The 21,513-nt window shown below is 45.7% G+C and overlaps 1 protein-coding gene across 2 annotated transcripts in view; it reads left to right on the top strand.

Moving 5' to 3' along the window:
* The window catches only part of TFAP2E (transcription factor AP-2 epsilon), a 92,858-nt gene that overhangs the window by 19,282 nt on the left and 52,063 nt on the right, over positions 1-21,513 (top strand). Inside the window, exon 4 of one of the 2 annotated variants that reach the window (XM_060258264.1) lies at positions 20,522-20,635. The exons of the other annotated variant lie outside the window; for it this stretch is intronic. Within the exon in view, the coding sequence (XP_060114247.1) occupies positions 20,522-20,635 (114 nt within the window). The remainder of the gene's footprint in view (positions 1-20,521; positions 20,636-21,513) is intronic. 2 annotated transcript variants of the gene reach the window in all.

The following is a 21,513-nucleotide window of genomic DNA, read 5'->3' on the forward strand; positions in this document are numbered from 1 at the left end:
ACCCCTAAATTAAAACTGGAGACTGTTCATTGCAGCTATAATTGTCACCAAGCTATGCTGTGAGTGTTAGGTGCACTCCACATGCACTTCCCTCCTTTCACTTCCTTTTTGTGGTATTTAGGAAAAGAGATCATGGTTGCCAATACCAGCGGAGCAAGCCATAAATATTTGCCATAGTGCAAGTATGCTCAGTACAGCACTCACAAAGAGAGACAGGGAGAGCGTCTGGGGTGTCATTGCCTTTCCTAATTTACTACTTGCTCCTTGCCCCAGTTCTTCCAACTGCTTCAGGCCCACCAAGCCCTGTCATTAGAATAGCTCAACTCTGCATAAAATATTTTCCCAATAAAAAACTTTTATCAGAGCATTGTTGGGAGGGTAAAGGGAGGTGATCAATTTCTGCAGCGGCATGAAGATCTTACCAGGCAATGCAATATTCAAGCCCTGCACGTAAGTTCCTTTAGCAGTTTGTCAGACAGGGAGGGGGGAAAAAGAGAAAATGAATCGTGGTTGCAGGAGGGTATAAATCATAGATCTGGAAGGGGTTGCACAATGGCCAGCCACTGAGTCACCCCTTTGTACACTAGATATGGGAGGGCAGGGTGCAGGCAGAGCTCCCAAAGAGGGGTGGGAGTGAGGCTTTTTAAAATGCACAACCAGGCTTTTTTTTGGGGGGGGGGGTGCATTTTCAGAAAAAAACAACTGTCATTTTTCCAAACACCACAGAACGTGACTCTACACAACAAAGCATACTTGCACACCTGCTGAAAATGAGCAGGTGTGCTGTAGCAGTGCACACCATGTTTGTGAACGACAGTTTCACTTTTTTTCTTTGAAACAATGCGCAGTGTACGGAAGCAACTACTGCAGTCCTCCACCGTGTCTGGATCCAGCTGAGCAAAGGTTCTCCCTTGCTGAGGAATATTTTATATCTAAAGCTCATTAGCATTTGTCTAGCTCTGCCAGTGCTCAGTTATCACAGTTATCCTTACTGGAGTCCGGTAACACAGAGTGGTGTAGTTATGATCATCCCATGTTGCAAGTGGGAAGACTGAGGCTGAAAGAGTGATTTGCTTTAGGCTAAAAGGTAAAGGTTGGGTTGCACAACGGCCAACCACTGAGTCACCCTTTGTACACTAGATATGGGAGGGCAGGGTGCAGGCAGAGCTCCCAGAGAGGGGTGGGAGTGGGGCAAGCACCGAGTCCTTACTGATCCAAGGGGTCATGGCTGCATCACAACGTTTTTCTTGGCAGACTTTTGACAGGGTGGTTTGCCATTGCTTTCCCCAGTCATTTACACTTTACCCCCAGCAAGCTGGGTCCTCATTTTATTGATCTCAGAAGGATGGAAGGCTGAGTCAACCTTGAGTGGCTACTTAACTGCTTTTATAGGGGAGATCAGATCTGAACTACCAGTCTCACACATCACAGCTTTTCTCTCATCAACTTAAGAGCAACGGCTATTTGCATTACATAAACCTAGGACAGGGGTGGCCAACGGTGGCTCTCCAGATGTTTTTTGCCTACAACTCCCATCAGCCCCAGCCATTGGCCATGCTGGCTCGGGCTGATGGGAGTTGTAGGCAGAAAACATCTGGAGAGCTACTGTTGGCCACCCCTGACCTAGGATGCTTTGGGAGTCCCTTTTGGGCTGAAAAATTAGATTAAATTATAAAGAATTAAATAGACAGGTGAACGAAACACATGGACACTGACTCTGTCTGGGAACGCCATCACTGTCATGGGTGCTGGGGGCCCTGCAGAAGAAGCCGAGCCTGCAGAAGAAACTGTGCCCCTGCCACCTGCACCAGCGCCCCTGCCTCCTGTTGGAGAAGATCCAAGCCCCCCTGCCTCGCCCTCTCGGGTGGCTGGTGTGCGTGACCGCCTTCGTCAGGACCTCAGGGATCGGAGGAGGGCGGCACGCTCAGGAGCAAGACGCTCCCTGAGCCCTGAGTTTTGAAAGGATTCTGGCCCTTCTAGGAGTGAGGGTGCTTGAGTCTCAGCAGGATCCTGGCTGCCCTCTGAGTCAGCAATTAGCCCAAATGGGCAACAGACAGCAGAGGGCTATATAGATGTGGGCTTTGAGAGAAGGCTTTGTGGAAGCAACTAGTCACTTGCCTGACATTCTAGCATCCACTTCGGCTTCTGACGTCGGCTTCTGGACCCCCTGACTCTGGCATTGACTTCTGGACCCCCTGACTTCGGCTTCTGAACCTCTGACCTACGATACTGGATGGTGATTCGGTTTTGGCGCTTTGGACCCTCCTTGCTACCCAGCTACAGACCTTGGACTGCCCCTGGACTTCGCCTGGCCTGGCCCCAGCCTGTGACAATCACACATCATGGGGAGATTGATCTCTGTGAACACTGAGGTAGCCATCAGTAACTTACGGCTCCAGAGCCAGAGGTGGCTTAGTTTAGATATGGCTCTTTAAAAAAAGAAACTGAGATGTTCAAACGAAGGTCAATTAAGGGGTAGGTAGGGAGCTAGAACAACCAGTATGTAAAGAGGGCAAACAGTGTAGGCTTAAAAGGCTTCATAGAAGTACTTTATAAAAAAGGAAATGATAGAAGTGAATGGGTGCCAGTTATCCAAGTATACATAATGCACAGATTTATTTTTTTTTGCCAGTGTGCTAAGCAACAACAACCACAAACTGCCAGGGTGTTCCTGTGTATATTTATTACACATTGTGAGACTTTGTGTGTACCACTTTCTTTAAAAAAATAGACTTACCACACTCAGTATTTGGGCTGAAGAAACTGCGTGGATTATTAAGCAACATGTCATTTATATGTAAATTCTGTATTTTCAGTTCTACCAGCTCTTTGTCAATTGCTTGGTCTGAACTTTGATGTAGCTTGATTCTTTATAAAAGGGTTCTGTTCTGGGAAAACAGGAAATGATTTGTATTAGTCCTCCCTGGCATATGTCTGCTATGTGCATACATACATGAGCCTCTCAGATTTTAGTGGTGAGCCCATCGCCAAGAACAGTTTGCCATCCAAATAATGGTTTCTTAATTAGCAATTTTTGAATTAATGTCTGCATTATTTATTCTGAGTCTCCTGAGAGGTGCAGGAACTATGCTGGGCACTGAAGTCTTGCCCTAGACTGTGGAAATCCTGTTTGGCCATTCATAGCATTACACACATATTCTGGACTATAATCTTTTTTTTAAAAAAATCACAGCTGAGGGGCATAGGCCTCATTAGAGCCTCCTGGGTATTTAAAAAGAAGCAGCTGGAAAGAGCAAGGTTTGGGTCAGGCCATGGAGGTCTGCAAGGGGGAGGATATAACTCTTTTACACAAAATAACTGTCCTGAGGCAAACTGGCCTTTTGGAGCAGCTGTTTGGCCCATGGAGGAAACCCTGCAGGAGTCTGAATGCAATGTGTATATTCCCAAGAGGCAAACAGGGGAAGGGGAGGGGCCTCAGCATGATACAATGCCATACAGTCCATCCTTCAAAGCAGCCATTTTCTCCAAGGGAGCCGGTAGCAGCAAATTAGAGCATGCGTGGATCCATGTTGTAAAGAGTAGAGCTGTAGCTCCGTGTAACGTCGGGAGAAAGAGGCTGAGGAAGAACTATTGAAACCGTGAGGAGTCCTTTTAGAAGCAGTTCCTTATTCTCTCTGTACCATCACGAGTGGAATGCTAAGAATTTATAGACTTCACCCATGTCTTCGTTAAGTCCTATTTGAAACAGCTATCATTCTTTGTGACCGCTGAGAGACTTTGTGGGGAAAATTTCAAGAATGTTCGGCGTTCCTTAGTTTTGGTTTTGTTTTACTTCACTAAAAACACATATTTACACGCTTTGCGTGAAAGTTTTATTGCTTCCGGTGGTTATCTTATACTGCTTTTCTTCATACCGGCTCCAGTTGTATTTACTATTTTCTCTAGGGGAGCTGATCTCTGCCAGCTAGAGATCAATTGTAAAAGTGAGAGATCTCTAGGCCCCACCTGGAGGCTGGCAAACCTAAAAGGTGTGGCGTTTTAAATGCTCTCCTTCCCCTATGATGTAGCCCTACTCCAAAGCAGACCAGCAGGAGAGGGGACATGGGGGAGTGGCTGTCAGCCAACAGCAAGGCCTAATCACAGATTTCCTGGGACATGTCCAGATTCTTAAGGAAGCTGAATTCTAAGTCCAGCTTGGGGCTGAATTAGAGTTGCCCACTCCAGGGAAATACCTGGAGATTTCGTGGATGGGGCCAGAGGAGGGCAGGGATTGCGGATATGAGAGATTTCAAAGGAGTACGATGCTATACAGTCCACCTTCCACAGTGGCTTTTTTCTAGGGTTGCCAAGTCCAATTCAAGAAATATCTGGGGACTTTGGGGGTGGAGCCAGGAGACTTTGGGGGTGGAGCCAAGATCAAGGCTGTGACAAGCATAATTGAACTCCAAAGGGAGTTCTGGCCATCACATTTAAAGGGACGGCACACCTTTTCAATGCCTTCCTTCCATAGGAAATAATGAAGGATAGGGGCACCTTCTTTTGGGGCTCATAGAATTGGACCCCCTGGTCCAATCTTTTTGAAACTTGGGGGGTATTTTGGGGAGGGGCACTAGATGCTAAACTGAAAATTTGGTGCTTCTACCCCAACAACAGCTCCCCAGAGCCCCAGATACCCGCGGATCTCCATAGGGAATAACAGAGTTCCCAGCAGACATTTCCCTCCCCTCCCCCCGCTTTCTGACGACCCTGAAGCGGGGGGGGGGAGGGCCTCCAAACCGGGGGATCCCCTGCCCCCACCTGGGGATTGGCAACTTTTTTCTCCAAGTGAACTGATTTCTCTTGCTTGGAGATCAGTAGGAGATATCCAGACCTGTCTGAGAGGCCTTTCCCCAAGCCTCCAAGGAAGGCAATTCTGCATTTTCCCTGAACAGCCAGTTCCATTGCTGAAATTCTTTTCCCTAACGCTTAACCCAAACACATCATTTTGTCATTCCCACCCCCGGCTTTGCATTCTGTGATCCCCAGTGGATGCTGTAAAGGATAGTTCCCCTTCTTCTCTCTGACATTCTTTTAAATATTTCAAAACTCTCAATGTGCCCCCCCCCTTTAATCTCCCTCCCTTCTGTAGGCTAAGACATAGTTCCTTTTGGTTTTCCTCCTAGGACTTGCTTTCCAGACCTCTAAATCATCCTCACGCTTCTCTTGTGAGTTGTTGCCAATTTGTCAAGGCAGTTCTTCAGTCACGCCAACCCCCAAACCTAACACGCAACCTCAGACACAGCCTTGCCAAAACCTAGGAAGGGAATATTGTTATATCCAGTCTGCTTACAGTGGTTCTGTTCATGCAAACCTGAAATTCACTGCTCTTTTAATCACAAACATAAACAAGCAAGTCTGGAACAATTTAAGGGGTTCAAAGCACTTGACGCTGGGTAGCATCCTGTAGATCTTTTCTGTAAAGGGTGATGCTCCTGCCAGATCTTTTCTGGATGCCAGGGACTCTTAGGTCTGAGGAAGGCTTCCAGAGCCAGGGGAAAATATTCCTGTTCATATAACAGAGCTGCAAAATCCAACTTGTTATCTCCATACTCCTCAAAAGCTGGGGTGTCCAAACTTGTTTGTGATTTAAAGAGATATGCCTTCTCCAAGTCAGGCGATGGGGCTGAGGGAGCTTCAAGGGCCACGCAATATGTGTGAAAGAGCCACGTGTGGCTCCCGAGCCGCAGTTTGACCACCCCTGCTCTAAAGGAATTCTACAAAGTTAAACTGTGATTCTTCTTCATTACTGCAGCATTACATTGATTCGATTCAATATTCACTGGGGTTTCATTTGAGTTAAGGTCTTCCAGGGTTTCACCCCCGAAACCACAAAGCAGGATATTGTAGTAGATTTTGCATAGCAATATAAATTTCCAGGTATAGCTCCAGGTTTTAAAAGAATCTGAACAACAAGTTTCAGTCAGATGATGAATCAGTGAAGCGTATTTTGGTTTTGGCAGGTCTCAGAAATCTGAAATGTTGTAAAGTTATTGAAGGGCAAAACATAAGTGCTGAGCCAGGACTGCCCAGAATATCCAAAAGGCAGGAATGATCAAATGAAAAATATCTAGAATGTATAAATCTCAACAGAAGGACATATCAAAGTATGACCCAAAGCTAAATTGTAATTTTATCAACTCTATTTGCAGTACAGTAATATGAAAACGCAATATTTATTTTATTCAGAGTAATATAACTCTGAATAAAGAGTACAAACTCTTTTGAATATCTTTGACATCTTCTTCAGATTGAATGAAGATTAAGGACCATGTCCATACAAGAGAAGAAAACAACCTCTTATTATTGGGAAAAAAAACATACCGGGAGACATCCAATGTAATAATAATTATGTACCGTGAGGTTGCAACTCATGGCAACCCTGGGACCATAGAGGTCTCAAGGCAAGAGAGGAGCAGAGATGCTTTGCCATTTTCTGTCATAGTACAGCAACCCCAGTCTTCCTTGTGGTCTTCCATCTAAATCAGGGGTGGGGAACCTTTTTTCTGCCAAGGGCCGTAGGGATATTTATAACATCATTCGCGGGCCATACAAAATTATCAGCTTAAAAAACAGTGCTCCGCCGAGGGAGAACAATTCAGGGCAGCAAAATTAATGTAAATAATTGTTTTTCTATTTGATGTTATGTGGGGTGAGCCTAATTTGGCACCCCCCCCCCCCTGACCTGCCGCCCTAGACAAATGCCAAGGTCCAGGGCTTTTTTGGTAGAAAAATCCTGCCAGGAACTCATTAGACCATATCCCCTAATATTAGCATATAGGTCACACACTCATTAGCATATTAGGTCTTACCATCTGGGATAATCAAGTGCAAATTGAACTGGTGGTAGCTCCAACCAGCCGGGCCTCAGGGAAGCTGCTGCACAGTGTGGCTGGTGCACTGTCCTCACCGGCCAGCTGGGCCCCAGAGAGGCTGCCACATGACTTGCTCAGCCCAGCAATCCCCGAGGGCCAGACCAAGTGATCTCGAGGGCCGCAAACGGCCCTCGGGACAGACGTTCCCCACCCCTGATCTAAATAACTAACTGTGGCTGCCAACACTGCTTACCACCCCAGCTCTGATGAGATCCAGCTAGGCTGGGTTATCAAGCTGTTAGACATCTGATGTAGACTGTGAACATTCTGAGAAAAAATCGTCAACACAGCAGGTTCCTAGTAGGTTCCAAATAGTGTACACTGGAAGTGATGTCATCGCATCACCAATGATGAGGGACACTCTGGTATTTGGACAAAAATACCAAGGTTAAAAAAAGGAATCAATCTAGGGTTGCTAGACCTCCTGGTGGAGGTGAGTGTCTCCTGCTGCCAGACTCCCCCTTACCTGCTGTCGATTAGCTGACCTGCAGGAGGAAACATATCCTGAATAAAAGGGAGATCCATCATGTGGCCCAGAAGTGATGTAATCACATTTGGGATGTCAGAGTGATGCTCTGGTATTTGGGCAAAAACTCATATGGTAGAAGTCAAATTTCATAGAATCATAGAGTTGGAAGGAACCTCCGGGGTAATCTAGTCCAACCCCTTGCACAATGCAGGAAATTCACAAATACCTCCCCCTAAGTTCACAGAATCAGCATTATTGTCAGATGGTCATCTAGCCTCTGTTTAAAAACCTCCAAAGAAGGAGAGCCCACCATCTCCTGAGGAAGCCAGTTCCACTGAGGAACCGCTCTGTCAGGAAGTTCTTCCTAATATTTAGTTGAAAACTCTTCTGATTTAATTTCAACCTCTTGGTTCTGGTTCAACCTTCCGGGGCAACAGAAAGCAACTCTTCACCATCCTCTATATGACAGCCCTTCAAGTATTTGAAGATGGTGATCATATCACCTCGCAGTCATGTCCTCTCCAGGCTAAACATACCCAGCTCCTTCAGGCTTTCCTCATAGGATTTGTTCTCCAGACCCCTTTACCATACAGTTTACCATAGAGTTTTTGCTCAAATACCAGAGCATTGTCCTGACATCCTGGACATGATGACATCACTTCTGGGTCATGTGGTCAGTGACATGGATACATCACTGTATGTTGCATGGGCCTCCCTGTTGCTCCTGGTAAGTCTCCCCCAGTGCCCACTGGTTGCCAGGAGAGACCTGGAAAGCCTATATCAATCATAGAGTTCTTGCCCAAATGCCAGAGTGTCCTGCATTGCCAACAACATGATGATATCACCTCTGGCATACACCAGAAATGACATCACCATGTCACCAGGGATGATTCTGTGTCACCAGCTTAGGCTTCCCCTACTGCCAGTAAGTACTCTCTGCTCCTGCCAGTTGCCAGAAGGGGCCAGGGAACCCTAGTTCCAAGCTATTCAAGGATTTTCAGCATTAGGAGAGTCTGGGGGAAAGTTTCAGCAAGCTAGAGAGATTTTTATAGGCTAAGGGAGCCAGCAGTGCCGGAGATAGAACCAGATAGGAGAAACAAGGTTCTGGGATCAGGTCAGAGTCAAGAGTAGCCACTTTTCAGAGCAAAGATGGGAAACGTTTGAAGCTCTTGGGGAAAATGACAGGGGAATCAGAGCTGAGGCTTAATAGACTTCAAGATCTTAGCAAAGAGAGAAAGATGAGTTTAATGTTTTGGATGTTCCTTCAGGCAAACTGTGCGTTACATGCTGGTGCAAGAGTGACAACTCAAGAGTATTTTTTTTTAGAAATCTGGGGAAAGATTGGCGGAAGCGCAAGAATTAAATGCCCCAAGGTGGAAGGAGAAAGACATTTAAAGGACATTTCTGCCCAAGCTCATCAGCCTCATACTGTCTTTCCAGTCCAGGCAGCCATATGCTGACTTCTGGCTGACCGTGCTTCTTTCAGAGAACCTCTTCAGTCTAAAGGTTCTAGTTGAGATCAAGGGTCAGCTCTTCTGATATGTTTTTTGACTAAAATATACAACCCAGGACCATTGTTCCCTCTTAGTGTGGGCTACCTCACAGTTTTTTAGCCTCTGGCTCACACATTTTTGTCTTAGCTCAGGAAAAATGGCCCCAGAGCAAATTCATTTATGCAGTAGTTCATAACTTTAATGCCAGTAGCTCACAAAGTAGAATTTTTGCTCACAAGACTCTACAGCTTAGAGGGAGTATTGCCCAGGTCTGAAGGGGAGAACAACTTGACTCAGCATTACAGTGCTGGGCAAGAAGATTTTTTAAACTTTCTCCCCTGTGCAGTTTTCCTGATAAAAATTACCTCCCATCTAAGTTGCAGTAGCCCCAGTAGGGAAAGAAGACAGGCAAAGTCAGCAAGATTGTCTTCTTATAGGCCAGGGTGCAAAAAATCAAACATGGGCCAAGATTGACCTTCATTGGGAAAGTAAGACATCACTGAACCTCACCCTCAAGGCCCATGATTTTCAGGGTTTGGGATTTTGGAGATCTAGAAACATTTATGACTCAAAGTGGTTAAGTGTGCGGACTCTTATCTGGGAGAACCGGGTTTGATTCCCCACTCCTCCACTTGCACCTGCTAGCATGGCCTTGGGTCAGCCATAGCTCTGGCAGAGGCTGTCCTTGAAAGGGCAGCTGCAGTGAGAGCCCTCTCCAGCCCCACCCACCTCACAGGGTGTCTGTTGTGGGGGAGGAAGGTAAAGGAGATTGTGAGCCGCTCTGAGACTCTTCGGAGTGGAGGGCGGGATATAAATCCAATATCTTCTTCTTCTTCAAACACTTGAGACGAATCTCATCAACTTATTTCAAAAGAACAATTGGGAATTGCAGGTTCATGAAGTCTCAGGTTATACAAAATTTGCCTCAGATTATACAAAAAAAAATACAACCTCTACTTGGTTTAACTGTTCAAAATCGGGTCTCTCTAGACAAATGTTGTGGGTGTTGGCATCTCTCAGAAGCTTGACACCCATTTCACTTCCAAAGAGCGGTTGCTGCTTGTGCCTCTGATATGCAAGGTTGTCAAGTTTCTGCAGTGCTTCCAAAAACCTACCAAACTTGTTTGACTGAGGCCACAGCAAGGCAAAGGAAATAAATATGTACATTTTAAACCATGAGATTATTCTCTCAATTGCCTTCAACTCTTTGAGAAAAGCTATCATCTTAATGCAGCCTACAATCTTAGGAGAGAATCAGGCTCATTCCCCTGTTTTATTGTACGTAATTATAGATGTGCCCTTTGGATAAAGGCTCTAGGCTACCCAAATTTCATCCTCCTAGTGGCTTGCCAGAACAGGAGAATGTAACGCTAGGGGAAAGTTTGTGTTTCAGCTGTTAATATGCACGTCAGAGGAAGTGAAGGCTTTTGCAAAGAATAGAGCCGTTCCTTAAAGCATGGAAGCTCTTGCTACCATAAATTCGGGCTGGATTACATGTTATGTTTGCCACAAATATAACATTTAGCACGCCCATGGCAAACTTCTCATATAGTTAGTGCAACTCGCTGCATTAGAGAGTTGAAGGCTTCATGCAAAGAAGTTTTTTGATGCTTCTGGAATATGCCTTCTGCTGATCATGCAGGAAACGCTCACTTTATAAAAGGCTAGGCTCATAAGTGTTTTTCAAGTTTGTATGAGAGCAGTGATTTTCAAGCATTGTACTCGTAGAAAGCCCTTTCCACAGGATCATGTCTGCTGAGGAATCCTTATGCACTTGTTGTGGCAGCCTTGTTAGGCCTTGCAGGGGATTCTGGGAAGAGTTCTAGGTGCACACTTGGTAAGTAGCCACATGTAACACTGGTGCAGGATTATTCTTCCATAACCAGTTGCAAATTGTCTTGACAGTGGAGTTCTGCAGGGTGTTTAATATAGCACTGTATCCCTCAGTTAAAAAACCAACCAGCTAAGTCCATCTTTATGCTATATGTGTACTACAAAGTCCCACTTAGCAGACAGACAGCTTCTCTTTCCAATTTTTCTTTTGTTTTTCATACTCATTAATTTCCAATTTTTAAAAGCCCTGACCTGGATAGCGCAGGCTATCTCAATCCCGTCAGATCTTGGAGGCTAAACAGTTTCCTGGGATATAATTTACAATGTGATATTATTTACTTCCATGCCATGGAAAGCTTCAGCTACCCATTTCCATACATTAAGCCTCTATTGGGACAGGACATTTTCTTCCAGGCCTGTGAGTAACCTTATCTGTTAGCAGAATCATGATCTCCCCGATTCTATGTCATATAGGGTTGCCAAGTCCCTCTGCCATAGAGTTTTACCATAATTCCTACAGCTTCATGGTGGGGATGCTCTAGGATTCACGATAAAACTCTTTGGTACCATAGAGTTTTATTGTGATTTTCAAAGTATCCCTGGCGCAATGTCCCTGGTGTAATGACATCACTTCCGGGTCATCACATTGGGGATGGCACATGGCAACAGGGCTCTTTGGGGGTGTGGATCCCCCTGGCAGCCTGCTCTCTGCTGGGGGCTTGGGGCCTTCCAGATCCGGAGATCCATCGCCCTTGGCGGGAGCTTGGCAGCCCTAGTCATATATAAACAGGCATGTCTTCCATCCATGAGGTTTCCAAATTGAAGAATTGTGCTGTTTGGACAGACCGAGGTCCAACAAACCATTTCCAATAATGGGCCAGCTTCTGGGGCACTCACAGGCAAGGTTTTGAAACTACAGCCTCTCCCTATTGTTTGCGTCTATCATCTGGTAGTCAGACATATACAGCCTTTGTATATAGAGATTTCAATTCTAGCATGGCTGATGATGGTGATGATATTGGATTTATATCCCGCCCTCCACTCTGAATTTCAGAGTTTCAGAGTGGCTCACAATCGCCTTTATCTTCCTCTCCACACAACAGACACCCTGTGAGGTGGATGGGGCTGAGAGGGGTCTCACAGCAGCTGCCCTTTCAAGGACAACCTCTGCCAGAGCTATGGCTGACCCAAGGCCATTCTAGCAGGTGCAGATAAGAGTCCACGCACTTAACCACTACACCAAACTGGCTCTCTGACAGCTGCTAAGAGTCCTCTCTACCTCTGTGAATGTGCCTAGTTTAAAAGTCATCTAAAATATCCTGGTGAACTAAGAGGAGGATCCCCTCGGGCCACTTAAGCCATCATGCCTGTGCCAATCGTGGACATTTCCAATGCAGTCCTAAACAAAATTATGCGCTTCTTAGTCCGCTGAAGTCAAAGGGCTTAGAGGGACATAATTTTGTTATGGATTGTATCTGTTATATACCTGAAGGGGAAAAGCGTTCTCTGCTTCACTATCAGTGCCATCCTAAACAGAGTTAATCTATAATCTTCTAATCTATTGACTTCAGTCGACACAGAAAGGTGTAAGTCTGTTTAGGACTGCACTGTATAATTATGTTAAATGCTGTAGTACAATGATCAGAGGCACAGGTACAACGATGCAGTTCTTAGGATCATTTTACACAGTAGGGTTTGTAGAATCTTTTGGGCTCAAGTGTCGTGTTCTACTGGAGAAAGTTTTCCTTCCAGACGTTTCATTCTCAGCTGCGGAGAACATCCTCAGTGGTGTTGCAGCCGGAGCAGGCGCTCTGACCTTCTTGGCTGCTGTGCATTGAGAGTAAAACACGGCACTTGAGCCCGAAAGATTCTACAAACCCTAATGATGTTACCAGCCGTGAAAACCTGAAATCTTTGATTTTACACAGTCATTTTTTATTGCTCAAAAGAAGCAAGCAATGTTGCAAGCTTCACTTGCAAGGAAATGGTTTTTCTTGCAGATAAAAATGTCATTATGTTTTTTTAAAAAACCTCAACAAACGAGCTGAACACTAACAACTGTAATGATTTTCTCTTTAATTAGAACATAACAGGCTTTTCATTAAATACCACTGAATAAGGAATGGGTTACCAGCCGGGTACACAGTGTGTGTTTTGTGCATTCATTATATGTAACCATTTGCTTTTTTGTGTGGGTGCCAAGAGAGCAAAAGATAATGTGTAAAAAATGAGCTTCGGCAAAAGAAAAAAAGAAGTACGAGTCTGGAAAATTTGGTTGTAATTACAGCGTTGGGGTATTCCCTCCCCCCCCAGCTCGGATTCTTGGCAAAAAGTATGATTCAGTAAAAAACAAACAAACAAAAAACCACCACCCCTTTCTGGAGGGGGGTTATGATCTGTTATCACACGTCTTTGAGGTTTTTGTTTTGTTGCAACTTTTTTTTTAAAGCACAAATCTGAATTTTTTAAAAAAAAGAAAGCAGTTTGATTTGTTTGCCATTTGGTGCCTTGAGGCACTTGCTCTTTTCAGCCTGATTTCTTGCCTTTTCAAGATTTCAGATAAGTATTTTCAAGGTAGAATTTTTGAGAAACCTTCACATCTTTCTTTTTTCTTTTTAATTTTGTGTGTGTGCACCTGGAAGTCATGGTGACTTCTGATGACTGACCCATATTGCGGGTCTGGAGGATATTAAGAGAGGTGGTTGAATAAAACCTGCTCCTGACTCCCAACTACCAGTATTCCAGGGAGGTCTCCCATCTAAGTGCTTGCCAGAGTTGGCCCTGCTTAACTTTTGAGATCTGAGATCAGGCTTGCCTGGACTATCCAGGTCAGAGCCCTCACTTCTTTCTTTTCACTGGAAAAGTTTACTGATAGCTCTTTGTAGCTAAATGGGAACCTCCTTGGCTAGAGACAGTCTATCTCTGGGCTCCAGAAGCAGAAGACATGGAAGAAGGGATGGACTTTTCACCTTCATGTCCATCTTTCTCACTTCCAAAGCCATTGTTAGAAACCAGACACAGACTGATGGAAGCTTGCCTTGAGCCAACAGGAAAAGCGGGATATAAATATTTTTAACAAATAAATGTCTTTAAAAGCTCCAAACTGGGCATTCCTACAGTTCAACCATTCTACTTTTTAAAAATCTTGCCCTTCTATTAAGAAGCTCAAGGTAGGGTGCTTGGGCCCTCCCCCTCCCCACAACAGCCCTAGGAGGTAGGTTAAGCTGGGAGAACTGGCCCAAGGTCACAATTTGATCTTCAAAACAGAGTAAGGATTTGAACACTCAGCTCCTTCTCTGTCACTCTAACTATTACAGCACTCCTTTTTAATGTGACTAACATTGCTGATAAAGTGGACAGTGGGAACGTTTTCACCTTTCCCATTGTCCCCTGTCCATTTTGTTCTTAACTGGCCATGCTGTAGGGTTGCCAGGTCTTACTAAAGAGATATCTGTGGACTTTGGGGATGGAGCCAGGAGACTTTGGGGCTGAAGCAAGGTTGTGACAAGCACAAATGAACTCTGAAGGGAGCTCTGGCAATCACTTTTAAAGCGACCACATGCCTTTTAAGTGTCTTCCCTCCATTTGGAAATAATGGATGGGGCACCTTCTTTTGGGGCTCATAGAATTGAACCCCCTGATCCAATATTTTTGAAACTTGGGGAATGTTTTGAGGAGAAGCACCGGATGTTATGCTAAAAATGTGGTGTCTCTACCTCAAAAAACAGCCCCCCAAAGAGCCCCAGATCAATTCTCCATTATACCCTATGGCAGGGGTGGCCAAACTTGCTCAACGTAAAAACCATGAAGAATAAACGTCAGACATCTGAGAGCCGCAAGATATGAATGCCAGATGTTTGAGACAAGGAAGGAAGGAAGGAGAGAAGGAAGGAAAATAGAAGGTGGATGCAGTCCTAAATTCTGCTCACGACCTGAGTTCAATCCGTGGTGGAAGCTGGGTTTTCATGTAATAATAATAATAAATTTATTTTTATATCCCGCCCTCCCCCGCCAAGGCAGGCTCAGGGCGGCTCACAGGACATGGTATATACCATGATTACAATAAAATACAATCATTACTATAAAAGACAGTTAAAATATAGTTAAATTACATTCATAAATTAAGTTAAACAAAACTGTTAAAACCATTATAGATTATCAATTAAGGTGCTACAGTTCAATATATGTATAGGATGGCTAGATGTCATTTCCCGGGTTCCATCTTAAAAGCAAGTTGAAAGAGGGCGGTTTTGCAAGCCCTGCGAAACTGATTTAGATCTCGCAGGGCTCGCACCTCCTCTGGTAGTTGATTCTACCATTGGGGAGCCATTGTTGAGAAGGCTTGCTCCCTCGTTGTTTTCAGTCTGGCCTCCCTTGGTCCAGGGATTTTTAAAAGATTTTGAGAACTAGATCTCAGTGCTCTCTGAGAAACATATGGAGAGAGGCGGTCCCTAAGGTAGGCAGGTCCTCGGCCATATAGGGCTTTAAAGTTAATAACCAGCACCTTATAACAAACTCAGTACACAATTGGCAGCCAGTGCAGTTCCCGCAGCCTAGGCTGTACATGTTCCCACCGAGGTAGTCCCACTAACAGCCTGGCCGCTGCATTCTGCACTAGCTGCAGTTTCCGCGTTTGGTATAAGGGCAGCCCCATGTAGAGGGCATTACAGTAGTCCAGCCTCGAGGTGACCGTTGCATGGATCACAGTTGCCAGGTCGCTGCGTTCCAAGAAGGGGGGCCAACTGCCTCGCCCTCCTAAGGTGGAAAAAGGTGGATTTAGCAGTGGCAGCTATCTGGGCCTCCATTGTCAAGGAAGGCTCCAGTAGCACTCCCAAGCTCTTGACCCTGCGCACTGGTATCAGTGACGCACCGTCAAAGGTTGGTAGGGGGATCTCCCCTCCTGGCCCGCCGCGACCTATGCAAAGGACCTCTGTCTTTGCTGGATTCAGCTTTAGCCCACTCAGCCTGAGCCAACCCGCCATGGCTTGCAGCGCCCGGTCCAGATTTATAGGGACATCGTCAGTCTGGCCATCCATCAATAGATAGAGCTGGGTGTTATCAGCGTACTGGTGGCAACCCAGCCCATACCTCCGGGCAATCTGGGCAAGGGGGCGCATGTAGATGTTAAACAACATCGGGAGAGAGAACTGCCCCCTGAGGCACCTCACAATTAAGTAGGTGTCTCTGAGACAGTTTCCCTCCAATTGCCACCCTTTGTCCCCGACCTTCAAGGAAGGAGGAGAGCCACTGTAAGGCTAGCCCCTGAATTCCTGCATCGGCGAGGCAGCGGGTCAGCAGCCGATGGTCGACCATATCAAACGCAGCCAATAGGTCTAACAGCAGCAATACCGCCGAGCCGCCTCGATCCAGATGTCACCGGAGGTCATCCATGAGGGTGACCAAAACTGTCTCCATCCCATGGCCCGGGAGGAAGCCGGACTGGCACGGATCTAGGGTGGAAGTGTCATCCAGAAAATCCTGTAACTGCAACGCCACAGCCCTCTCTATAATTTTGCCCCAAAAGGGCAAATTTGAGGTAGCCAACTCGAGGTTGACTCAGCCTTCCATCCTTCTGAGGTCGGTAAAATGAGCACTCAGCTTGCTGGGGGGAAAGTGTAGATGACTGGGGAAGGCAATGACAAACCACCTTGTAAAAAGTCTGCTGTGAAAACGTTGTGAAAGCAACGACACCCCAGAGTTGGAAACGACTGGCGCTTGCACAGGGGACCTTTTCTTTCCTTATCACCAAAAGGGGAGGGCCTTTGCTGGGCTTCAGAACAGCTGAGCTGTTTCTTGCCTTGTACTTCCAGAACTCCCAGTAAATAAAAAAAGAGAGAGAGAGGATAGAGCCAGCCCTTAATTGGCAACAAGCAGAATTAATTCCCTTGCAGCCATATTTATTTTGGTGTCAGGTTGCATCACCCTGTTCTCTGCCTGTCTCCACCCACTACTTGAATTGCTGGAAAAGTGGCAGCTGAAGGCTTCCCTGAGGAAACAGGAGCCATTCGTAGAGGAGACAGATCAATGATAACAGTGGGCATGGTCAGAGCCTCCAGGGATTGCTGAATGCTAGCTTATATGAACATACATGAACATATGAAGCTGCCTTATACTGAATCAGACCTCAATCCATCAAAGTTAGTCTTGTCTACTCAGATTGGCAGCGGCTCTCCAGGGTCTCAAGCTAAGGTTTTTCATGCCTATTTGCCTGGACCCTTTTTTGGAGATGCCAGGGATTGAACCTGGGACCTTCTGCTTCCCAAGCAGATGCTCTACCACTGAGCCACCTTCCCTCGCCTTAAGTCAGTACTGTCTTCTCAGACTGGCAGCGGCTCTCCAGGGGCTCAAGCTGAGGTTTTTCATGCCTACTTGCCTGGACCCTTTTTAGTTGGAGATGCCGGGGATTGAACCTGGGACCTTCTGCTTACAAGGAGACGCTCGACCACTGAGCCACTGTCCCTCCCAGCAACTTTGGTGGGTCAGCGATAGAATCCTACCTGTGGGAGGAAAAACCAATTACTGTCTTTTAGTGGCATGCTTTATGACAGTTTTTCAGCAGCTGTGCAGCACTGATTCCGCACACTGTACTCTTCAATCAGAGATTTTCTACTTTCACCTAAGGACACAGGAACAATCAGGCCCAAAAGGAAGGTTGCAGGCAGCCTGGGGGAAAAGTATCCTGTCCCTTCAACAGAGGCTATATGGGGCTATTTAGCTCTGACTAGGGTTGCCAGCCCATGGTGGGTGGCTTGATGGTAGGGTTGCCAAGTCCAATTTAAGAAATATCTGGGGACTTTGGGGGTGGAGCCAGGAGACATTAGGGGTGGAGCCAAGATCAAAGCTGTGACAAGCATAATTGAACTCCAAAGGGAGTTCTGGCCATCACATTTAAAGGGACCGCACACCTTTTCAATTCCTTCCTTCCATAGGGAATAATGAAGAATAGGAGCACCTTCTTTTGGGGCTCATAGAATTGGACCCCCTGGTCCAATCGTTTTGAAACTTGAGGGATATTTTGGGGAGAGGTACTAGATGCTGTGCTGAAAATTTGGTGCCTCTACCTTAATAAACAGCTCCACCAGAGCCCCAGATACCTGCGGATCAATTCTCCATTATTTTCTATGGGAATAAATCTCCATAGGGAATAACAGAGTTCCCAGCAGACATTCCCCTCCCCTCCCCCCCCTGCTTTCTGACGACCCTGAAGCGGGGGGAGGGCCTTCAAACCAGGGGATCCCCTGCCCCCCCCCCCCGGGGATTGGCAACCCTACTTGGTGGGAGCATAGCAAGGGGTGGAGATTGCTGGAAAGAGTGTTGTGCAATGCCATGGCATCACTTCTACCCAAATACCTGGAAGTAACGTCACCAACACATTCTGCAGTACTCTAGGAATTTCCTTGATCCCTGTGAGGAATCTGAGGAAATTCCTAGGGTGTTGAAGAACACAGTGACATCACTTCCATGGGGTTGCCAACTCAGGAAATACCTGGGGACTTTGTGGGTGGAGTCAGGAGACTTTGGGGAGTGGAGCCTGGAGATTTTCCCATTCCCTAAAATAAATAAATAAAAAATACAGCAGTGCAGTTCCCTTGAATAGAGTCTATAATGTCCAGCCTGCGAGCCAAACCAGCTTGCCCAGGGCTTCAGTCAGGCCCATGGGGCTCTCTTCTCCCCACCCCCCCTCCGCCTGCTCCTGCCCTCACCCTTTGAAGCTCTGAGGCTGTCCATGTTTGCAGTTCCTTCTTCCTTCTCTTTGCAGAGGCTAAAGCTGAAAGCAAAGCTACAAAGAAAATGCTGAATGGATTTTCCATTCGGGCTTCTGGGCAGAGCAGACATGAATAGGGCATCCACTCCACGTTTTCCTTGCAAATTTTTGTACGTGTTTCAATGGAGTGGAGCTCTGTTTAACTTCCCAGCATTCCTATGGCCAGCTGAAGCTTCCTGGAGTTGTGTCCTTGCAAATCAAGCATTAATGCTTTCAGCCAGCTTTGTCTCTTCTCAATGGACATGAGAACTAGTGCCTAGTGAGTACTCTAACCAACATTCAAAGGGAGATAATATACTGGAGAGCCATTGCTAATCTGAGTAGACCTGGGGGGGGGGGAGCTTGCAATGCCCTGCCATTTCATGTTTTCACAGGTTGAGAGCATTTTATATTTTTAGTTTTCTGCTGTGATCCTTGTGCTTTTTCTTGATGTTTTATTTTTAAAATTGCATTGCAAAATCCCACTATTCCCCCACCTTTCAGTTTTAAACAAAATATTGCAAGAGTTTTAAGCATGTTTGTACTTTATTTGCACCATGCTGAGGCCTCTCCCCTCCCTAAACCCCACCCTCTCCTTGACCCCCCCCCCAAAAAAAAGTCTCCGGGTATTTTCCAACATGACCAAGCAGACCTACCCACAACAGCAAGGGGTGCCATTAACAATTTGCCTTGATCTTTATGACATTTGTATTACAAATGTGCCATGTGGCTTTTCTGCTGTCCGGTAAATGCTGTCTGGCCACTGTGGGACATGTGTCAAATTCTTTCCCCACCTGCCAGTTGTGTTCAATTGTTGCATCCATGTGCTGTGCCATAAGGTAGCAGGTACAAGGCTGGGGAGGGTATTGCATTCATGCCATTCTGCCCAGCTTCTGCTCTTACTAAGCCTCAATTTTACATGTTTTTTTGGACAACATTTTGAAAACACACGACACAATAGAAAGTTATGTTAACAACCACAAACATATTAACGTAGCTTGGAGGTACCTTTTGTGTCCCTCTGATGTGCCATGTGCAAGTTTCCCTGACACTTGACTTGTTGTTCTGCTGCTAGTGAAAGACTATGTTAGAAAAATCCAATCCAGATTAGAAGTCAAATAAATCTGAGTTGAGCAGATTTATATGAGATAGGATTTCTTAAAAGTTAGTGCATTTCCCTGGACAATGCACTCAGGGGTGTGGGAAGGGAATGTAATGATATTCAAATGAACCAGTTTTTAGTATCAAATGTGGTTTTTTTGTCCTTTTAAATAATAAATCTGGCAAATAAAATACAGAAATTCTTTCTTCTCTCAGAAGCAGTTGTTCCTGGGACATAAATCTGAGGAAATAAACCACTACAGCTGATTTCTCTAAACCTCTTGGTTTGACAAATGACATAGAAACATACCTGCAAGGGGTGATGACCAGCTAGTGAATTTTCAGTTGACGAAGTGCTTGCCCTTTGAACTGATGAATCCATTTGTGAACAAATTCAGTGCAAATAGATTAACATATTGTTGCATTCCTAACACATTTTTTGGGGGGTTCCCCGTTATGTCCCATATTATATAGAACTATCCAAACATTTGGGAAAACTTGCATGTTCTCTGGGACGCATAAAGATTTCCCCACCAGCCGAAACACCACTTCACTTGGGACTGTTTCAGGTCAATGAAATGGTGGTGGTGGTGGTGGGGGGGAGGTTGAAGACCCTGCTCCATGCATACTGTGGTCCAGATCTGAATCAGGCACTGTGTGTGTTGGAAATGTGAAGATCCCACAACTCACAAATGACTGTGTCAAGTATGACACAGGCTAGGGAGTCGGGACCCCAGACCAAAACTGTGCACTCTGCTAATTAAAACCTTCCATCCCTGATTAATATTGTCCCAATTAAAGCCAATGCTGATGCATACCTCTCCTGGTTAAACCTTGCCGGTTCTGATTTTTGCCCATTCTTGAGGTTCTTTTAAGTGGTTCTTGATTTACATAGCGATGCATAAAATGCCAGGTGATGGCCAATGCTTATACTTGATTCTTTTTACAAAAAAATCACAACAGACCCATGAGGTAGTTTCTTCTTGTTGTTCTTGTTCCCATTTTGCAGATGGAAAACTGATGCTCAGAGATAGTATCTTAAAGCCACCAACAGCTAAGATGAGATCTGAACTCTGGTCCTTTGTACAAAGCCATCCGCTAGGCAACATCGGTTCTGTCTCAGGTTAGTTAGTATGCCTGTTAAGCCCTAATTCTGGAATGTGTAGGAATCTCAGCATTTGATTAGTTTTGTGGCATGTGTAGGATTCTTGGCATTTACTTGTGTGTGTAAAGTGCTGTCAAGTCACAGGGTTCTCAAGGTAGGAAATGAACAGAGTTGGTTTGCCATTGCCAGTCTCTGTGTAGGAACCCTGGACTTCTGTGGCAGTTTCCTGTCCAAGTACTAACCTGGGCCAACCCTGCTTAGCTTCTGAACATATGAAGCTGCCTTATACTGAATCAGACCCTTGGTCCATCACAGTCAGTATTGTCTTCTCAGACTGGCAGCGGCTCTCCAGGGTCTCAAGCTGAGGCTTTTCACACCTATTTGCCTGGACCCTTTTTTGGAGATGCCAGGGATTGAACCTGAGGCCTTCTGCTTCCCAAGCAGATGCTCTACCACTGAGCCACCGTCCCTCCCCAAGGAGTGAAAGGATTGCCAATGAACATATGAAGCTGCCTTCTACTGAATCAAACCTTTGGTCCATCCAAGTCAGTATTGTCTTCTCAGACTGGCAGCGGCTCTCCAGGGTCTCAAGCTGAGGTTTTTCACACCTATTTGCCTAGGCCCTTTTTAGTTGGAGATGCCGGGGATTGAACCTGGGACCTTCTGCTTCCCAAGCAGATGCTCTACCACTGAGCCACCATCCCTCCCCTCCTGATGAGTTCAGGATAGCCTGGCATTTAATTGGTTCTGTGGAAATTGCTACCTTTATATAATCTTTCAAGGCCTTCCTTTAAATTCATCTTCAGTGGGTGTTTTTGCAGATGATGTTTTCCCCGGGATGTTTTGTAAACATCACTGAACCAGGTCCAAATCCAACAAAGGCAATTTTAAATACA

The sequence above is a fragment of the Heteronotia binoei genome, chromosome 17 (assembly GCF_032191835.1).
Source record: "Heteronotia binoei isolate CCM8104 ecotype False Entrance Well chromosome 17, APGP_CSIRO_Hbin_v1, whole genome shotgun sequence".
NCBI lineage: Eukaryota > Metazoa > Chordata > Lepidosauria > Squamata > Gekkonidae > Heteronotia > Heteronotia binoei.